Below are 20,902 nucleotides of genomic sequence, written 5' to 3'. Positions count from 1 at the left end.
TTGCTATGGCGTATTTTCGAAAGTAGGAAACGCCAGAGGTAGTGCATGAACTCCACCTTGATGTGGCAGTGTCATCCTTGAGTCAGTGCTGCGCGCAGCCGAGCGTTATGTTTGTTTTAAAATGTAATTTGTGTTCAATTTGTTATATTTGACATTTATTAAATAAAAGATATTAAAAACAAAAAAAAAATGCTTTAATATACTCATGGACACAAATTGTTTTGAAACAAGTCAGCGGGCGTCGCTTCAAAAAGACAGCGACAACAATGGTTATCGTGCCTGCTACAACCATAAAGGGATGACAAGACGATGCATTTAATTTTATTGCGAAAACGATCTGGAAGGTGGCGGCTAAGGGGGAACGTGGGTGAGTAGCTTGTTTACTTTGCAGAAGCAGCAACGAGCTGCGTGGCTCATCCGTCTCCGTGTGGGAAACGGTATGTCATCGCAACATGTGAGACAGCAACGTGCACTCAAGCGTGTTTGTATTTCCTCATTGTCACATCACGTAACCCGCGTCTCCCACCTGCAACTGGGGCATACCATTACAAGAGGGGGCGGGGGGGGGGGCTGGGGGTCAATACCACAATCCCTATAACAGCAGTTGTCGCTCGCGCGGGAGTAGAAAGAAGCCTAAAAAGAAGCCTTTCACTGAGTAGGTTGAGATGAAATTTGTCGTCACACGCATGAGGGCCGATTAGTGGTCCGGACTAAAATCCACTTCCGGCCATGCTGAGTCCAGCCATTTCTAAAAAATTTGTCAGGCGCCCCCTCCCGCCCCAAAAATGGGCATCCGGCCGGGCCGGAGGGTCCGACCAGTCCGGCTCAGGGATGGACTGCCCAGCTCTGTTTCCACCAGGTTTACAAAGGTTCAATCACACATACCAAACATAGGTAACAGAAGTCATATGGTGTTATTTTTCACATCTTAGGCAAAATAGGACATCATAGGGCTGGGCCGATAATTCGATATCAATATGTATCGTGATTGACACGTGATCGATATCAAATGCCTTCGATAAAACGTTTGATAGGGGGAAAAAATAAAAAGAGAGAAAACAAACCCGATCTGTCACGTTTGCGGGACGGAGGACCCAAATGCAGGAAAGCAGGAGAGGCAGGGCATACTCAATAAATTATTTATTTAAAAAAAAAAAAAAAAAGCATAAAACAAGGACCTGAGAAATCCAAAACTCAAAGTAACAAAGAAACACTAAGAAACAAAACATAACACCGGGAGAAACAAAACAACATGACAGCGAGAATGATCCGACAAGGACTGAATGAAAACTGGAAATTTAAAAACAGGCATACTGAGGAGACAATGAGAAACACCTGCACGAGACACAAGGCAGGTGGGAGCTGATTGGCCAACACTAGGGGGTGGAATGCACACAGGTGGACACAATCATTGACGAGACAAACAAATGCTGAGAAAAAGAAACTAAAAAACACAAACATGACACGATCGCAGCATTTAATCTTCATATCGACCATTTCATTTCATTATTTCATAGTTACATTGACCTCTTATTAAAGTTTAAGTATTATGTTAAAATAAGATGACGGAAATGTATTTTTCTTTGGGTCATTATCTTCAATAATTAAAAAAAAAGAAAAAAATTGCAATCCATATTGATATCGACCAGTATGAAATCGTGATATACTTTTCAGTCATATCGCCCAGCCCTAGGACATCGCATTGTTCAATAGTAGTTTTTGTCCAAAAACGAGGGATGTAAAGCTTAAAAAATAACACATGAAAGGTTTGTAGTACACACATTGGATGTAGACAGCTATTACAAGGATATTGTTGGCCCCAGTCAAAACTGACCAAGAAGATAATATACGTGCATAGAAAATGGCCAGTTGGTAAGCGTTAAAGTAGAATGAAAACCCCCAAAAATAATTTGCAATTTGAACTAACAAAGGTGGAGGAAATTTTCATCACATTGCGCACCGGTGCCACCCAGTCGAACCATCATATGGTTCATATGCTCATTCTGCATTTGTTAATAGCGCTCAAAAATAACTCCTAAACTTAGCAGACGAATCTGGAATGAAGGGCTGAATTATTAGCAAAACCTTGATTCCATAATGAAATCTAGAATAGTTTTAAAGGATGAAATAATTATTCGCATTCGACATGGTGAACCACGGTATTCTTTTGGCTCTTTTGCAGCACCAAGTGGGCATTAGTGGAAGCGCTCTAGAGTGGTTTGGATCCTATTTGGATGAAAGGACTTTTTCTGTTAGACTAGGTTCCTCTGAGTCCTGCTCTCCCCCTCTATCGTATGGCGTTCCACAGGGTTCTCTTTTCGGGCTCTTGTTGTTCTCTTTGTATTTGCTGCCCCTGGGTTCCCACTTTCGAAAACAAAATCTATGTCCTGCTGAGCAAAAAATACGCTTACTCCTTAGGACCATTTTGGCCTCTAGAGGACATCAAAGCCTGGATGGCTCTAAATTTCTTAAATTTCAACAAAAAGAAAACAGAAGTTATGGTGTTTGGTCCCATGTGGCTCATCTACATCCCACCCCGTTGACCTACGCCCCCTGGCTTCAAAATTAAAGCCAACAGTCTCGAACTTGGCCTGCGTGATTCTGATGATCTTGTATCAGCTGGCTGACAGCAAACTGGTAACTGTGTTGTTTTGATCAACAGTGATGTTCGGCAGCATTCGAAAGCTATCGCTAGCTGTGCGCAAGGGTGTGACTTGAAGATAACTTAATGGCGTATTACCGTGTATTTTTAACTGACGCCTCCTGTTTTGGCTATTTTTAAGCTCGTCCATCGCGATATCAACACTGTGTGCTGTTTTAAAATTAAAAGTTTATTCCACGCTTGAGGATTTTTGATTTATTTATTTAATTACAGTTCATCAGGTTATATATGTGCGTGTGTGTGTGTGAGTCTTTTTTTTTTTTTTTATGTTGTATTTTGACGTTTTTATTGCGCAGCACTTTGAGTTGTGTTTTTATGTGTGAAAAGTGCTATGTAAATCAAATTTGATTTGATTTGAATAAAATATTCATATTGATGTATCGGCGGCGAAAATTAGCCACTCGCCGTGATCGCTAGAACATTATCAGAGAAACACTAAATCATCTTTTTTTTTTTTCTGTTTATTTTTTTTGTTATTGTTGTTTACAATCGACTGGCAGTGTTAAGTCCACTGCATCGAAGATGACCAACAAGCGGTTACTTTTCACTTTTAGGCCAAATAACAACTTGCAAATCCGCTGTGTTCACGCATGTTGTCATTGAATTGAAGTGCATTGTGTCATGCGCTCCCTCCAAATCCATTGAGTCACGCATGTTGTTGCGGCAACCCGTGTTCAACTTGTGACCATCCTAATTAAACACGCCTCTGAGGCATGAGGTGTCAAAAGATACTTGACTAGAATTCTTTGTCCAAACGCCTGTTATTCACTCTCGAGACAGTTCGGTTTTTTTCATCCCACTAAATGATCTTAAGTTCAATGTTAGTTACTTGAATCCGACTCGGACATATACTGTACGTCTTCATTTTACATGTCAAAAAGTGTTTGCGGCTCTCAGTGTTTTCTTTTCCGTGGAAACCAGGTCGAAATGGCTCTTTGAAGGTCAAAGGTTGCCGACCGCAGATCTAGGCCTTTAGTTCTCACTCTCTCGCTTAGCCAAAGGCACAAAGTGTGCTTGCTATATGTCTCTCCTAGGTGAAGTTTACGATGAAAATGACACATTAAAAGCTTTACTCGATGTATTTGTCACTCCCAGTTGAGGTCTTTTGTTAAACTGTCATAAAACAAAAAGAGAATCAAATGTTGTACAGTGATCCCTCGTTTGGGGGGGATTTACGCCTCTGTTTCGCCGTTACGAACCCCCAACATGGTTCCTTTCTAAATACCTGTTACACAATAAATTTAACTTGAAAAATGCAAAATGAAGGATAAATACCGAGCTGCAGACTGTGAGAGGAATTGTGCTTCAACCGCGGCAGCGGACGATTATGACGGAACGTTCGCTAAAAACTACGTTCAAAGTTAAAGTTAATTTTTATCATAAAATTGACTTACCTTAACTTACCTCGTCGTCGTTGTTGTTGTGCAAAGCGATAGTAAGATAGTTCGTTGCCTCCCTCTACTTCTTTTAAAAACCAAGATGAAGCACGTTCGCCGGAGGTAATCATGCCTTAACTTTCTCTTTGCACAGTAACATCAACAAGGTCCTTTGGATAAAATCCAACGTGGGATTCTAGTTAAGGTAAGCGGTTTTAAGACAAACCTAAGACAAAACTAACAAACACTTTCACACTTTATTTGTCTCTTATTTGTATCGTCGTCCTTGCCAGGAGGCAGAGCGCGCTCTGCTCACAACTTGTAAACACAGCTGCCGAACGGCACATTTGAATAACGTTCTGAGTTTCCGAACAGAACATTGTTCAAAAGTGCTGTTAGTTGGTTAGCGCGGACGAGGCTAGCGAGAGGCTGCGATGATGCGCAGCCATCAGCTCACGGGATAAATCCACTTGTGCTCTCATTGGTCGATCGCGCTGGGAACCAATCACGCGCCTTTTATGAGTGCCTGCGGGTATTTACAACGCCTCCGAGTCAACTCATCTCTTTGAAACAATGCGCCTTTCTGCAATATGACTGCCGATATGGCTGTGGTGTTTCATTTTTAATTTATGAATGCTTCTGAAAAATCTGCGATGCATTGAGGCCGAGAAGGTCGAAGCGCAAAGTAGCGAGACATCACCGTATATTTAACAAAATATTCAACCAAACCGTGTCATTTTGTCATTCCATAGTCTGCTAGCTCCATGCTAACATGTACAGTCATGTAAAACTCCGTAGACAGGTGATGTAAATTAGCATGGATGATATGCTAATTATAAACAAACAACTGCTACTTCATGGAGCAGCATCGCATACAATAGAATTCAACATGACATGTTGAAAGCGGAAGTCAACCCAAACGTATTTTTTTCAAGAATATGTTCCCAGCAGGCCCACTATTGTTTGGTTGATCTTTTTAGTGTTTAAAGCGGAAGTCAACGCAAACATTTTTTTTCAAGTTCTATGCAAGCCCACTAGTTGAAACACGGCATTCTGATTAATTTTGAGTTTGTGGAATATAAATTAAGCAGCAAAATGCACTCGTTTTTAGCCATCTCCGGGGGCGGCCATTTTGTCTTCTGTCGACTGAAAATGACATCACAACTGCTCACAACGACCAATCACGGCTGACCTCTTTTCTGAATCTGAGGCGTGATTGGCAATGATGAGCTGATCATTTGAATCAGGTGAGTTGAAAGAGGGGGAACGTGTAAAACTGGCTGGATAAGAGTTCTCGCGGTATGGACTTGGGCACCCCTGACTTTGATGAACAACAGCCAGTCAAGTAAACATTTTGCCGCATGCTTGTAAAAAGCCAATGACTACCGGCAAGCTGATTATATTTGTCCTCAAAATCAAAACATCCATTCTTCTCTTGACATTCAAAGCTTTTATTGTTTTCATTCAAATAGGACATATATAAAAAAAACATTTGTACATCAAATCATATTCACATGATGCCGACATAAATTCACAGTCATGCATTGTTCACAGATATACAACGACACAAATACATTTGAACAATTTGTACATAACAATTTGCCAAGTTCTAATTATTTTTTTTCAGGATGAATAAAAGATGACTGTTAATATAATTATTTGATAAATTACACCCTTTCATCAATATTGTACTTAAAGTTTCCCTACTGTGTTTTCAATCATATCAGATTTTAACTTCATTTAAGAGAAACACTTGTGATGATGCGGACCATCGTTGAAATTAAATATATATATATTTATTTTAACTAGATACATTTGTAAAAATATAAAACACGACAACTTTTGTAGCTCCCATCTGAAGTGTCATTGTTGACAAATGCACGGAGACAATGCACAAGACGTGTAAATCTGTTGGGAGTTGCGTCTTTCTGAAAATGTGTCTGTGAGCCAGCTGTTCAGAATTTTGTCATAACAGAGCAGCTAGTTTACACTAATTAACTGTGCTCAGTACTCACATCGTGTTTGGAAAAAAATCATTTTATTTTTCAATAATGTACGCTCAGCACCCCATCTTGACAGGACAAAAAACAGAAATGTAGAAATTTTTGCAAATTTTATGAAAAAAGAAAAACTGAAATATCATATGGTCATAAGTATTCAGACCCTTTACAGCGGCCTTCCTATTTAACTCACATGCTTGCCGTTTCTTCTGATCCTCCTTGAGATGGTTCTGCTCCTTCATTGGAGTCCAGCTGTGTTTAATTAAACTGATTGGACTTGATTAGGAAAGGCCCACACCTGTCTACATAAGACCTTACAGCTCACAGTGCATGTCAGAAAAAATGAGAATCATGAGGTTAAAGGAAATGCTCAAGGAGATCAGAGACAGAATTGTGGCAAGGCACAGATCTGGCCAAGGTTACAAAAGAATTTCTGCAGCACTCAAGGTTCCTAAGAGCACAGTAGCCTCCATAATCCTTGAATGGAAGACGTTTGGGACGACCACAAATCTTCCTAGACCTGGTTGTCTGGCCAAACTGAGCAATCGTGAGAGAAGAGCCTTGGTGAGTGAGAGCGGTAAAGAAGAACCCAAAGATCACTGTGGCTGAGCTCCAGAGATGCTGTAGGGAGTTGGGAGAAAGAAAGTCAACTATCACTGCAGTCCACCGCCAGTCGGGGCTTTATGGCAGAATGGCCCGACGCAAGCCTCTCCTCGGTGTAAAATACATGAAAACCTGCATAGAGTTTGCCAAAAAACACACGAAGGACTCCCAGACCATGAGAAAGATTCTTTGCTCTGATGAGACCAAGGTTGAACTTTTTGGTGTTAATTCTAGGTACCCGGTATGTGCTGAGAAAACCAGGCACTGCTCATCACCTGCCCAATACAATCCCTACAGTGAAACGTGGTGGTTGGGAGCATCATGTTGTGGGGGTGTTTTTCAGCTGCAGGGACAGGACTACTAGTTGCTATTGAAGGAAAGATGAATGCGGCCAAGAACAGATATGCTGGAGGAAAACCTCTTCCAGAGTGCTCAGGACCACAGGTTCACCTTTCAACAGGACAATGACCTGAAGTACACAAGCTAAAATAACAAAGGAGTTGCTTCAGAACAACTCTGTGCCCGTTCTTGACTGGCCCAGCCAGAGCCCTGACCTAAACCCAATTGAACATCTCTGGAGAGACCTGAAAATGGCTGCCCACCAACGTTCACCATCCAACCTGACAGAACTGGAGAGGATCTGCAAGGAAGAATGGCAAAGGATCCCCAAATCCAGGTGTGAAAAACGTGTTGCATCGTTCCCAAGAAGACTTATGGCTGTACTAGCTCAAAAGCATGCGTCTACTCAATAAAATGTGTCAGGGTCTGAATACTTATGACCATACGATATTTGTTTTTCTTTTTAAATAAATTTGCAAAAATGTCTAAAAAAAAATCTGCCAAGGTGGGGTGCTGAGTGTACATTATTAAGAAATAAAATGAACTTTTTTGATTTTGGCAAATGGCTGCAATGACACGGAACAGTGAAAATTTTCAAGGGGTCTGAATACTTTCCGTACCCACTCTAAGTGAAACCTGTTGTGTTATCTTTTATATTTTTCCATTCTGACAAGGCAAGTAAAAGCCATTTGTCTTGTTTTAACCCAATAACTCTGTCCCCTGGATATGGTCACAAAAGCTGCACTTGCCATTGGTAGAGCGAGTGGGGTGAGTCGTCACTCAATTTCATACGACACAATAGACCCTGAAAGAAAAGCTGCTTCATAATTGTATCGTCTTACTTTGATGAAAGCATGTCACATGCAGGCATGTTATTAAGACACCTGTGAATTGTTTTAAATTGTGAAAAAAAATACACAATAATTTTTCCTTTAAATACAAACATGCATGATTAGCAAAGCTAGCTAACGCATTTACCTTAACCGGAATTCACTCATTTCAGAGGTAGAGTTTAATCCAAGTAATATAATAAATGATAATTGAACACAAATGACCTTCACGTGTCTGTTACCTGACTGACATTTAGACCGGATCAAGTTTAACACTGAACTTTGACCTGTTTTGCTGACAACTTGCGGCACCATGCTCACAAACATGCTAAAAGCGCAAAAACAAATGACAAATGTCTTGTTTGTAAAAAAAATAAATAAAATAAAAAATTCAATGTCATTATCAATCCTACTTAAAGCGGAAGTCAACAAAAACATTTTTTTTTCAAGAATGTGTTCTGTGCAAGCACACTAATTGAAATTAGGCAGTCTGATTAATATTCCGTTTGTGGAATAAGTGTTAATCCACTCGTTTTTAGCCATCTCTGGGGGCGGCCATTTTGTCTTCTGTCAACTAAAAATGACATCACAACTGCTCACAACGACCAATCGCGGCTCAGATTCAGAAACCAGGTCAGCCGTGATTGGTCGTTGTGAGCAGTTGTGATGTCATTTTCAGTCGCCAGAAGACAAAATGGCCGTCTCCAGAGATGGCTAAAAACCAGTGCATTTTGCTGCTTAACTTATATTCCACAAACGCAAAATTAATCAGAATGCCGTGTTTCAACTAGTGGGCCCGCTGGGAACGTATTTTTGAAAAAAAATATGTTTGGGTTGACTTCCGCTGTAACATAGTAAGATGATTTCATGTTAAATAAATGCATGCGTTCGGAGACGTGATGAAACGGGTTTGGCAGAGAATAACATGGCACCGAAGAGGTTGAACACAAAGTGCTGATAAATACACAACTGCGAGACTGAAAGTTTTATGTGAGCTGCCGTTATTTGATGTTCTTCAGCAGTGAGGTGCGAGCGTTCACCACTGCCTTGAACGCATCTTCACTCCCGGGGGCCACACATTTGTCCGGGTGCAATAGTACCGCCAGCTTCCTGTATGCCTTGTTGACCTCCTCCCTGGAAACAAGCATGTAGGAAGGAAGGGGGGGGGGGGGGGGGACCGATTTGTCCAACTCATCCAATGCCAGAATTTTCAGAAATCAGACAACCCCTAAAGTGCCAGCCAGTTTAGAGCATTTTGACAGATTTTTCAAGACCCACAAAATATTGGGCTCCATTCGTACATCGAATTTATTAACAAACGAAAGACGCTCTCTTCTTTCACCAGGAAAAAAAAAGCTGGACCTATTTTCCATTCATGAGTCATCAGCAGTAGAACATAGCTAAGGTTTACGAAATTCAGACGCTTCTCACTTAAGCCGGGGAAAAACAGCTTTTTGTGTGAAAACATATCAAGCAGAACAGTGGCTTTGAAGCGGCAACGTTTGCTTTTGTGAATGCCAACTCTACAGAATGCCGCATCAGCTGTTAGTGGCTGTTCACATGATAACTTCATCATCCTCGATGTATTTCCGCGATCGTTGTTGTACTGCGTTTCATTGATGACGTACACATACTTCTGCTAACTATTATAACACACGCTCTGTGACTTCCTGTTTTGAGTTGTATGCTTTTCGTCAGACAGCACAGTGCTTTTGAGCACAGTAAGTATATTTAATAAGTGAGATTTTAAACAAATTTTGGCCGACTAAAACAGCACATGTGAGTTAGTCGGGTTTGTTAAATATGTGATCAGTACTTAGGAATGGCAGTCCTCTGAGATATGATGATCGGACAAACAAGCTGCTAAAAGGTCTGTCGCTAGGGAGGTCGGCGCCTCGGCCGAGGGGACCGCTCAATAGCGCCTCTTTCTCCGGATACGCTTGCCAGGCAAGACGTCTTGCTGGCTGCTCGAGAAAGCGGGCAACTGGGCATGTTTTTAGTCTGCACGGGTGGTACGGGTGTGTGCCTCCTGACTTTGTGACATTCAAACGTGAGGACCCAGTCATTTTCTTGAGATGGGTGAATGGAGGAAAACAACACTTTGGGGGTGTTTGTAGTGAAGAATTAGACTTTTAACATGGCTAAAAGCTTAAAAAAAAAAAAGTTCATTTAGCATGATATGGCCCCTATAAATTAAAAGCCAATAATTTTGATCGTCAACGTAGTCGTGATTAGTTGACTAATCTTGGCGGCCTAACCTAGTTTATCTTAAAAACGGGGTGAAAGGGTACTTGATTGTTGGGGTATTTTGACAAAAATCAAGTCACAGACATACCTGGGAAATGTTTTAAATTGTAGAAAAATAACAACAACAACAACAACAACAAAAAAATCACATATTGCGTCTCTTTGAAGACATTTGAGAAACTCATGTCTATTTGGCCGTGGCTGTTCCACTCACCGTGTGGCACCAGGTTTGACCCCCAGCATATCCCAGGAGTCCTTGCTGTTTCTTATACGTCTGATAGTGTCCGCTTGCTCTTTGGTGAAGCCTACGCTGACCTCTGACACGGGACGCTTCCCGCCATTTTCACACATGTCGGTGATGGAGGAGAAGAATGCCTGGAAACAAAAAAAAAAAAAAAACACCACAGACTGAGTCTACATTCCGGTTCAGAGCCAGGTGAGGCTCCAGTACGTTTTCCTACCTGGAACATCTCATTGATACCCTCTCCACTTTGCGCCGATGTCTCAAAGTAATGAAACCCCCGAGACTCAGCCCACAGACGCCCCTCCCCCTCGTCCACCACCCGCCGTTTCAACAGGTCCACCTGCGGACACAATCGGGTCACTTCCAGATTTGGGGAGTTCATCGCGAATCAGCCCGAGGGGGAAAAGTCAGACCTTGTTGGCACAGACTACGAACACGATGCTGTCCATGTTGGCCTGAGAGCCCATTTCCTGTTTCATTTCGCCCAGCCAGCTATCCAGGGCGTCAAAACTGTCCCGAAGACCGACATCGTACACCAGCAGTACGCCTTGACTGTCCTTGTAGAATTCATTCCGCACCTGCGGAGGAAGAGATGGCTTTATATGAGAGCACCCCCTGCTGGTGTGTTTGCGCCACGTTGACGACAGTAAACCCACACCTATTTGCAGTTCGCCAACTACCAATTCGCCTTTTCGGATTTCTTTCTGTGGAGCTATTCACTCAAAACCCCGGCTAATGGTGGTTTTGTGCTCTTTCTATAGCACTCTAAAATGCCATACGATGGTGCCAAAGCCGTGCCTAACCCGAGAGTAGGACTTGGTGTCAATGAAGTGTGTTGAAGCGATACATATCTCAACTGTGCGACTAACATCTTTTAATGTCAGGGAGGAGCTACGTTTAGCCCGGGTTGTTAGTGGAAGTTACAGAGGCATTTAGGTTCATGGAGTGTACATGTACACAAGCACTGCCTATGCTGTTTATTTCAAAAGTAATATTTTAAGACGTGTTTGAAATTATAATAAAATGCTTTGGGATCACATTTTTTGGTATATTTATGAGATAATTGATTAATTCAATCACTGGCTGCCAGCCGTTTTCAGAGCAGAGTTCACTAAATTGACAGCCGTTTTAGAGCATTTTAATTCATCTTTTAAGACTAAGGTTGGGCATCAATAGTCGGGAATTGAGTGGAAGCGGGACTATGATTCTGATTCTACAAGAATCGTTAAATTTGCTACATACAGTACATACATACTGTATATACATACGCAGATACTCAAATGCAGCTTTGTTGGATAATGGTGAAATCATCGACTCGTTTACAGCTATTGAACTGTCAACCAAGATAGCATTTAGCATTAGCCAAAGTAATAACACACAACCGGTCACCAGACTGACTAGCAACATTCAAACGTGTTATTTTCGTTTGTCGCAGGATCCGATCCTCCTCAGCTTGAAAGCAACCCCCGTGTAGTCGCACGGCGAACAAACGCAAGCAACACGTGGCGCTACCCCATATTTCATGGCTGGTCTGAACCTAGCATGATAGCGCTAAATCTAACAAATAAACATTTGGTACGATTCGAAAAAAACTATTTAACATACAATGCTTCATATATATATATATATATTTTTTTTTATTTATTTATTTTTTTAAATAGATCCGTTCATTGATATTGTGCCTAGTAATATATGGTGTGTCTCGTGGTCCGTAAAATATGGTAATTTTTTTACAGATATACAACTGACTCACTGGTTCGCATGGTTCGAGTTGAACGTCAGTGACTTTTTTTTTTTTTTTTTTTACATGTAATTCATCATTGATACAGATAACGGCCTCATCTTTTTTTCCATGTTTGCGACGCACATTGTCTTCTATCCATTGTGACACATACACTGTTTATATCATACATAATGCATGCATGTTGTTTGAGCGTAAGGTGATTAAACTTGACCTACTTTCAACGTGTTGGCCTTTCTCTCCCTGATAATTGACAGGACAAACCAAAATATACCCTCTAATGTATTTCTACTCAAAGCCTGTGCCCATTGCAAATCCAAAGCCTGCAATGCCGCCATCTAGAGGCAAATGTTTGTCATTACAGTTTACAAACTTGATATTCACAAACAAGCTGGGATCCTTCTCCACATCTGCCAGTTAATGAAAACATACTTTATGTCGCTAGATGTCAATATCAGTGAACACTTGGATTCCAGTTGATGTCCATAGTAGTGAATGATTTAATATAAGCAATTAGAAACATTTTTAGGGTGGCTGTCAATTACTCGCGGTTTTGCGCTACTTCCAGCAGGGCTCGGTCCATATCTCCGGATACGGTTACTGTTTGAAAAAAAAAAAAACATTAAAAGATGAACTTTTTCAGACTCACTTCATAGAAGAATGGATGGCCAGCCATGTCGAAGATATTGACTTTGATTTCTCTGTCGCGAACCTGCACCCTGGCAAAACATGCTTTCATCAGGTTACATGACAGATACATACAAATGCTAAACTGTACACAGCAACAAAAGTGAACACACTTACTTGGTGACCCCATAGTCAATTCCAATGGTGGCCAAATACTTGGGAACAAACCTCTTCTCACAATAACGTTTAATGATGCAACTCTGCAGGGAGAAATGAAAACGCAATTACAGTACATCTGCCGTAAATCCATTTCGCGCTCGAAAATAACATTGTTAGACAAACAATACATGCATTTGCTATCACATGCAAAGATGTTGTTTAAATGAACAAATAATTAAATTCCAACTGACATCAAAATGTAGAACAGTGGAAGTTCATTAAAAAGGACTACAATTTGAACTTTTATTTTCACAAATAAAAGTACACAATTACAGGAAGCTCTAGTTAGTGTATTGTAAATCAGGCTCTGGACATGCATTTTTTCATGATTTTGTCCATGCATATTTTGCCATTTATTGAATGGGAAAACAGCCAAAAATAAAATGCAAAATGAGAAAACTGTACTTGCAAAGAGCTGTTTTTAGCCACAACTCACGGCCAAGCGCTCACACGCATAACAACCCGCCTATCGGACTAAACTAAATGGGTGGCTTTTTGGGGGACAGAAAAGAAATTGGGAATTGATCACATGCAAATCATACGTCGTCAAATTACCCGTAGCTACATACTGTAAACTACACGTTTAATTACATCACGATGCGACGTTACTAAAATGTTGATTACAGTGATCCCTCGCTATTTCGCGCTTCAACTTTCGCATTCATAACACATTAAAAATGAAACAACACAGCCATATCGGCAGCTATATTGCAGAAAGACGCATTGTTTCAAAGATATGAGTTGACTCTGAGGCTTTGTAAATACACGCAGGCACGCATAAAAGACGGTGACTGGTTCCCAGCGCGAGCTCGACCAACGAGGGCACAAATGGATTTACTTTTTCCACTGTGTACTATAGCTGACTCGGTGCGCATCATTGCAGCCTCTCGCTTAGTCTCGTCCACTATTCAAATGTGCCATTGATTTAATCAGTCAAGACGGATACTTTCTCCTCCGTTTTTGTAATGATATGTTTGCTCTAATAAAGTTTTGTAAAAATCAGATAGTACAGTACAGTACAGTACTGTGTTTATGTCGTGAGCGCAGCGCAGCTCCCGGCCGGCCAGCGGCACAGACGACTTAGACTTCGCCAAATAAAGTGCGAAAGTGTTTGTTAGCTTTGTCTTAGGTTGTCTTAAAACAGCTTACCTTAACTACAATCCCGCGTTGCATTTTATCCAAAGGACTTTATTGATTTTATTGTGCAAAGAGAAAGTTAATGCATCCCCCTCCGGTGGCCATGCTCTTCTTCGTTTTTAAATGAAGTAGGAGGCAACAAAGCTAAGAAGAAGAAGAAGAAGAAGCAGCGGACGTTTTTACTTTCACTTTTCACGACGACGACAATCGTTTTAAAGTGCAGGATTGGATAAATTACACTATGGCATTCTAGTTAAGGTAAGTCAATTTTATGATAAAAATGAAAACTTTAACGTCGTTTTTAGCGAACGTTCCGTCGTGATCGTCAGCTGCCGTGGTCGAAGCTAAATTCTGATCACAGCCTGCGGCTTGGTATTTATTATTCATTTTGCATTTTTAAAGTTAAACTGATTGTTTAACAAGTATTTAGAAGTGTGGGAACCATGTTGGGGTTTGTAACAGAGGCGCAAATCCCCCCCAAAATAAAACTGTACAATAAATATCATATAAAACAATAATAATAATCATAAGAATAATAATAAGTCCGACGCTACTTCGCGGTTTTTCAACTATCGCGCCGGGTTCTGTCCCCCCATTAACCGCGATGAATGAGGGATCACTGTATTTCCGTTATGAACTTACCTTCCCGACTTCAGCGTTGCCGAGGCTTATTACTTTCACGCGGAGTGGCTTCTTGTTGTCGCGTCTCTTCGGCACGTTCGTATCCATTTTTTTTAATCCTTGAAAACTGAAACTTTGTAAGGAAGCAATCAGAAGGACGATGTAACAACACACTAGTCTGGCTAACGGCTAACGGTGGCACTTGGCACGATCCATGAATGCGCGACTGAATCTACGATACAACTACCTTTGCATTATTTATTATATGTAATTATAATTAAGTTGGACACGAGTGACATGATTTGACAATCTGTCGTAAAAGGCAGCATAAACACAACGAACGGACTTCCGAGTGCCATAGCCTACATCCAAATAACCGTTAGCCGCTGTCGTAGGAGATGTTACTTCCGCTCGTTCTTTTCACAATAATAGCCGACATTATGATCAACCGTGCCACTCACTAGTGACGTTTGATTCCACTTCACCAATCAAATAGGGTCAGGCAGCCACATGAACACCTGCAGTCTTTGCGGGCTTGTCAAGGTGATCCATTTCTCCAAAAGCTCGAAGCCTAAGTTGAGAAAGTAAGTTAGCGGTAAGATGTAGTCTTTACTTGTTTAGGCTGCACATATGCGCGGGCGATGCTACGAGCTATGACACCCCTCTGGCCACTCCCACACCTAGGGAATTTGTAATTGTGATATCTGTGAGCTTTCTGCCATTTTCACATGGATGCAGTATTCTTCGACCCCTTGCTACTCTGCCAGAGGGTTGTAAGCTTCATTGAGGTCATCAGGTGGGCACCCTCTTTCCTCTGTGTTTCGTTGATAGACCCACAACACCTCCAGGGGGCTCATCGGCAACATCTGGCGTCCCAGGTGCGACCCCCTCCGCTTTCAACTCCCGTGTGCTGTTGTGACTTTGGGGGCCAGGGAGGGGTCTCGCCTCTTCAACCAGAGTCACCGACTCGTTTCCTCTGCTGTGCCTGAGAGGGCTTTTATGGTTTGGCGATGGGCTTGGCCGCAGTCCTTAAGTGGCCTGATGGTCGACTTGCCCACAAAGCCTCTCCAGCCAACTTCCACTGGGCAAACACTGGCTTTCCATCCGCATTGCTCAGCATCACCTGCCAGCTCGGCGCACTTAAGGCTCTTGCGTTCGAAGGCCTCCTCAACAGCAGACTCCCAGGGAACTGTGAGTTCTATGATACAAGCGGAGTGAAGTGAGGAGGACCAGAGCATGAGGTCTGGCCTGAGATTTGTTGTCGTGATCTCAGATGGGGAGCGGAGCCTGTGGTTCGCATCTGCTACCAACTTCCAGTCTGTTGCTCCTCCCAGTTGGCCGATGTCCGATTTTTGGTCTTTGATTGGTTTTGTTTCTTCTGAAATGAACTCCCTTGCAGGTGCAGGATGGGCTGATGGATGGGGAAGGGCATTTTATTTCATGAAACCCTGACTGTGGATGGTTTGATAGACAATGACTTCTCAGTTACAGAGTATGTGAATGTACATGAGTAAAAGATGTATGTGCATGGTACATGTATGCATGCTCATGGCCACTCCTTAAAGTGACACTTGCGTGATATTACCATTGGCACTTATATAATAGGTTTGCATGTAAAAATGACATCAGTACTAAAGTGCCCCCCCCCCAAAAGACTCTGTTGTGATTCAAGGACTTTTTTGTGATTGTATTTACAACAAATTACCCCGCCCCCTTTTTGGGGCGAGGCTCATGTTATGTTTTCGGTCTCAGCTGTCTACGTCACGGGAGGGAGGCAAGCAATGGTAAATATTGCTCGCTTTGTCGGTTCGGTTGTCTAAAACGGCGACCGATCGCCACCAAAATGCAAATGCACATTGCTACTCTTGTCCACTTCAACCTGTGAAAGGATAAAAGTGTTCTGCACAATAGTTTGGATTTATTGACATCAAACGTGAGCTCATCATGATCAACTCCACAAATTCAAAAATACCGTGGCGATCACTCCTCCACTTACACAGGCTGAAGTGGACAAAAGCATGAATGTGCACACGAACCCCCGAATGGTTATATTTCTGACATTTAGCGACGCTAAACTCGTGTCAACTCTCGAGAGGCAGACGGTGACTGGCAGTGGCCAAGCAATCAGGCAAGCATGGATCTTTATCCCCCCCTTTCCCTCCTCTCCCCAGCTAACAGAAGGATAACAGTATAGCTAATAGCAACAACTAGCTTCAGGCCGTTAAAACAAAAGGCGTTAGCACAACAACATTAGCTCCTTACTGTCCAGCCTGTGGAGGTGAACATAAGCCTGTGTCTTCATGTCGCAGGGTTGCCTCCCAAGCAGTCGCGTGCAGTGTCCGACACTGCTTGCAGCCGCCACCTTCTGCCCGAGTGAAGCGGCGTAAGAGAGAGGTAAGCCCTCTTCGAACAAGCAATGTTCAGCGAACAAAAAGTTCCAGCGAGGCTGACTGCACAGCCGAGTGTGGCCGCATTGGAACGTGCCATTTCGGCTGTTACGTTCCAAATTGGACGGCGTGTTGTAGGTCGAAAAACTGGGGCCATTCCTCATCCAAATAAATGTGCACGTCTACTCATTCCCACTTCAGTCTCTGTAAATATCCTGACTGGTGTTTAATGCCTCGCCTGTCCTAACCGTGAGCAGCAACCAAGCAGTGTTTTTTTGTTGTTTTGTTGTTTTTTTTAGCAAATAAGCAGTGTGCGCTCATCCCATTATAAATTTATGTAGCTCTGCTCACTTCCACATTTCCTCATTCTCATATAAATCAGCCACGGAGAGGTTAATCCTTTTGATATGTTAAAGTGGTCATTAGTAGGGATGTCCACATACATTTTGATGCCAATTGATCACAGTTTTTGAAGGTTATAAGCAATGAAAGTACAATGATTTCCAATGGAGAGTTTGGAATCGGTTCCTCCCGTTATTCCGGCCGAACAAGGATAGAACGGTAGGGGGCGCGGCCACTGGCCTAATTAACGAAAGGCGTTATTCATGGAGTTACTTATTTCCTAATTTCTCCAAAATGAATGGCTAAAATATAAAATGGCAACTCTTTTCATTTTCCTGATCCAAAAATATATAAAATGAACTTGTTAGTGAAAACATGGCCATCCGGCCCCACCGTCACTTTAATGAAATGTTGTGCCACCACCCCTACAAACTGAAGGAGTACCGTACAATGACTTAATAGAAACCCACAGAAAGCCCAAGTTGTCCTTCTTTGATGAAGCTCCTATGAAGAAGGCAAAAATAACAAATTGCATTATTGTTGTAGTCCAAAAGAAATACATGTATTTACACGTTACACTGTTTTTATGTATACATATTGGAAGAAAATAAGATTCAACAGAAATAACGCCAATGTTTGTATTTCATAATAAAATGAATCCTATGTATTACTCTATAAAACAGTAGAGATTGATTGATTACACATGGAAAAGAGCACCGTGCACAACATAATTCTAGCGGCTTGGAAACGGCTGCATCTGGAGGGCATCGTAGGTGTCTCTGGTTGCTCTGCTGAGACCCTGAAAGTCACATTTCAAAAGTGATATTTCCATGTGAGCGTGGTGGAAGTTACGATGATAATGACATGTATTTCCTGAAATTGAGATTGCACTCACCTGGTAGACCTGATCTTTTGCTCTGGGTCGCTGGGAAGCAACAAATGAATGTGAACGGTCAGTTCATTGAAATCACACACTGACATTAATCTGAAACAACTGTGACATCCGCTCAAAATTACTGATTGTTTTTTTTTTTTTAATCAAACACAAAAATAATCCTAATATCTAGTAATAAAAAGTCATGTTTGCTCCCTATACCTGCAGTAAAGTGCAAACCGCAACTACACTTATGTTTTGTCCTTGCGTGTTCTTATCCTGTGGCAGTTTGGCAAACTGGCCTAATGGTATATAAGCAGCACCAAACTGATATTGGCCTGCCACTGCAAGGAAACCGCCAATGTGACTTGATGGTGGCCTGATGCAGTCAAGTTGGCTGCAATCTCCGATTTGTTGCTTGTATCACAAAGCCAAATCGTATTTTGACTATCTTGTAAGTCAAGGCCCGAGTATCTCCTCGAGACATGACTTTATGAAAAATCCGGCTTTTTGGTCATTTTTAGCGTTAGATTTTAAAAACGGATCATTTCGTTGCCAATTCAAAATGTAAAGAAGGAATGATGCATAGACTGCCACGAACGAGACTGAAACAATGAAGCCGACACGTACTTCTCTTTTTCCAGGAAGTTCCTTGTACTCGTCTTCTGTTCTTTCGTTCAAGTCCTGAAACAGAGCATGTGCAGACACACACTGTTTTGTTTTGTTCTCAAACGACAAACTTAACTCAGACATACTAGTACCGTGTAGATCGCATTAACATTCTTCCAGCGGTTCTGTGGGACAGATTTAAGGGAGAACATTGTTAAAAACAAATACACTATTAGCTCACTGGTAAGTTGAGTTCTTTAGTTTCAAGGGTTTTTGCATTCCTTCACGTTGAACATTTGACAGATCTTGAGATCTTCAGATTCCATTTCCAGATATGCTTTTTGTCACTCTCAACAATATTCCTCGGATGACTTTCTCCTGGATACTTACACGTCCTCTCTCCGGGTCTCCTTTCAGCTGCAAGTCGCCATCGACCCTTTGGCCTCTTCCACCCTGATGGAGTGAACGAGACAGCGCCGACATTGTTACGAATCAAAATGGCGACAGGAGAGCGCTGAGACGCTCCGCTAATGCTTGTGAGTCTCACCGTGTAACCACCGTCCGCCGCCGCCTTCGTTCTGAAGAACTGCGCAGAGACGACTAGAGGTGACATGGTTGGAGTAGATTGTGTGTGGGTTGTGCAATCAGCAGACTGACCTTCTCCTTGATGAACATGGCAGTGATGACCAGGCCATACAGACCAAGGAAGCCATCCAGGATGTAGCACAGCTTGGGGTCGTACAGCGTCATCATGGCATCTGCGGATGAAGTTGTGGTCAACAACAATGCCTGCCAATAAATGCGCGCATTTGCCAATTTGCCTCCATTCTTCTGTCTGAGCAAAGGAGTTGGTCTACTTTAAGGGGAAGGTATGTTCCCCGAGCAGCCGAAGTCTTAGAGTAAAAACCACAAAGTCGCTTCCTGGTTGGTTGCCTCAAACAAACCATCTGATGGTTTGATGATTAGTTTAAACAATTACACTAAATCAGTTAGGACTGTCTTCAAGATGCAAAGCCAAAGTTTAAAATGTGTACAGAATTGTTCAAATGAAGTTGGGTTTCTCTTTTTTTTTCTTTTTTTTTAAACCCATGAAGAGAATCATCTGAAGCACTTCCTGTGTGCTTCAAATGACAACAGAGCACCAAATAAAAACAATTTGACGCTGATGATTTGAGGAAGTTTTTTTACCTGCAGGCTGGACCGCCAACACGAGCAAACCTGATGTCCACCAGAACGCCATCCCGAACTGCTTGGAGTTTCTCAAACGACGTCTTGGGCTGCGAAGTGGGACAGGAAGTGGCGAGGAGCTACTGTTGTCGGGTGACGTTGCGCCCACGTCGAATCACACACTGTCAAATGTTGAATTGCAACGGTGAGAGGCTTTGAGATTACCAAAGATTGACATTACTCCAAATTGAACTCATTCAGTTAATTGCTGAAGCTTGCTTTTATGTATTAATTATTATGTATACATTATTATGTATCTAACCATATCCATTCATTTGAACAACTCCCACACTCCCAACAGCAACAGTGTACAGCGCCGCTTAAAGCTCTGCCTTTTTCTCCCTCCGCGGACCTCGGCCCGGTCCAAAGTGGCCCGGTGGTTGGGGACCCCTGCACTAGACCATTAATAATCTTGTAGACCATAATCAGATCAGACATAACGCGACGATGAATTAGACTGACGGTTAAAGTTTGCTAAACGTTGCTAATATCAAGTACCCGGAAAAGCCTGGCAGTCTACGAGTGAGTATTACTCTCTCAATTAATTCATTGTCTTGTTTTAAATAAGGGGACCATACCTCCGTTGGATACTCGAATCCAGGCGCAACAAAAACTTGATATACTGTACTTTCATTAGAAAATCAATGTTACGGTTGTGAAAATGAGCAAAAATAAGATTAACCTTCAAGACGCTTCTCTCTGCTATAGACAAATAATGATGAGAAGACTTAAAATTTTCAGAAAACTCTTATCCAATAAGCAATGAGTAAGAACACTAAGACCAAGTCAAAAATCTTTGCAAAAATGTAAGAGATTA

At 42.0% G+C, this 20,902-nt stretch overlaps 2 protein-coding genes and 1 long non-coding RNA gene across 3 annotated transcripts; 1 reads left to right on the top strand and 2 right to left on the bottom strand.

Moving 5' to 3' along the window:
- Window positions 1-8,486: 8,486 nt before the first annotated feature.
- On the bottom strand, window positions 8,487-15,060 carry dnajc27 (DnaJ (Hsp40) homolog, subfamily C, member 27). The gene is made up of 7 exons (XM_086035243.1): window positions 14,668-15,060; window positions 12,847-12,929; window positions 12,692-12,761; window positions 10,715-10,879; window positions 10,519-10,641; window positions 10,272-10,432; window positions 8,487-8,944 (listed from the first exon to the last, which is right to left on the bottom strand). Exons 1-7 carry the CDS (start codon window positions 14,752-14,754, stop codon window positions 8,812-8,814), a joined length of 822 nt encoding a protein of 273 aa, XP_085891369.1. The 5' UTR covers window positions 14,755-15,060; the 3' UTR covers window positions 8,487-8,811.
- Window positions 14,677-19,721, top strand: LOC147153727 (uncharacterized). Its single transcript, XR_015087423.1, has 4 exons — window positions 14,677-15,230; window positions 16,956-17,040; window positions 19,276-19,394; window positions 19,507-19,721. It is a non-coding gene; the product is annotated as an uncharacterized LOC147153727 (long non-coding RNA).
- cd247 (CD247 molecule) lies at window positions 17,910-20,409 on the bottom strand. The gene is made up of 8 exons (XM_086035256.1): window positions 20,047-20,409; window positions 19,516-19,616; window positions 19,406-19,444; window positions 19,249-19,311; window positions 19,011-19,043; window positions 18,880-18,933; window positions 18,271-18,300; window positions 17,910-18,174 (listed from the first exon to the last, which is right to left on the bottom strand). The coding sequence occupies exons 1-8, from the start codon at window positions 20,096-20,098 to the stop codon at window positions 18,109-18,111; spliced, it is 438 nt and encodes a 145-aa protein (XP_085891382.1). The 5' UTR covers window positions 20,099-20,409; the 3' UTR covers window positions 17,910-18,108.
- Window positions 20,410-20,902: the final 493 nt, after the last annotated feature.

Source organism: Filicampus tigris, chromosome 1, assembly GCF_054856515.1.
Source record: "Filicampus tigris isolate MCC_2025a chromosome 1, RoL_Ftig_1.0, whole genome shotgun sequence".
Taxonomy (NCBI): domain Eukaryota; kingdom Metazoa; phylum Chordata; class Actinopteri; order Syngnathiformes; family Syngnathidae; genus Filicampus; species Filicampus tigris.
This window is presented reverse-complemented; position numbering and strand designations above follow the sequence as displayed.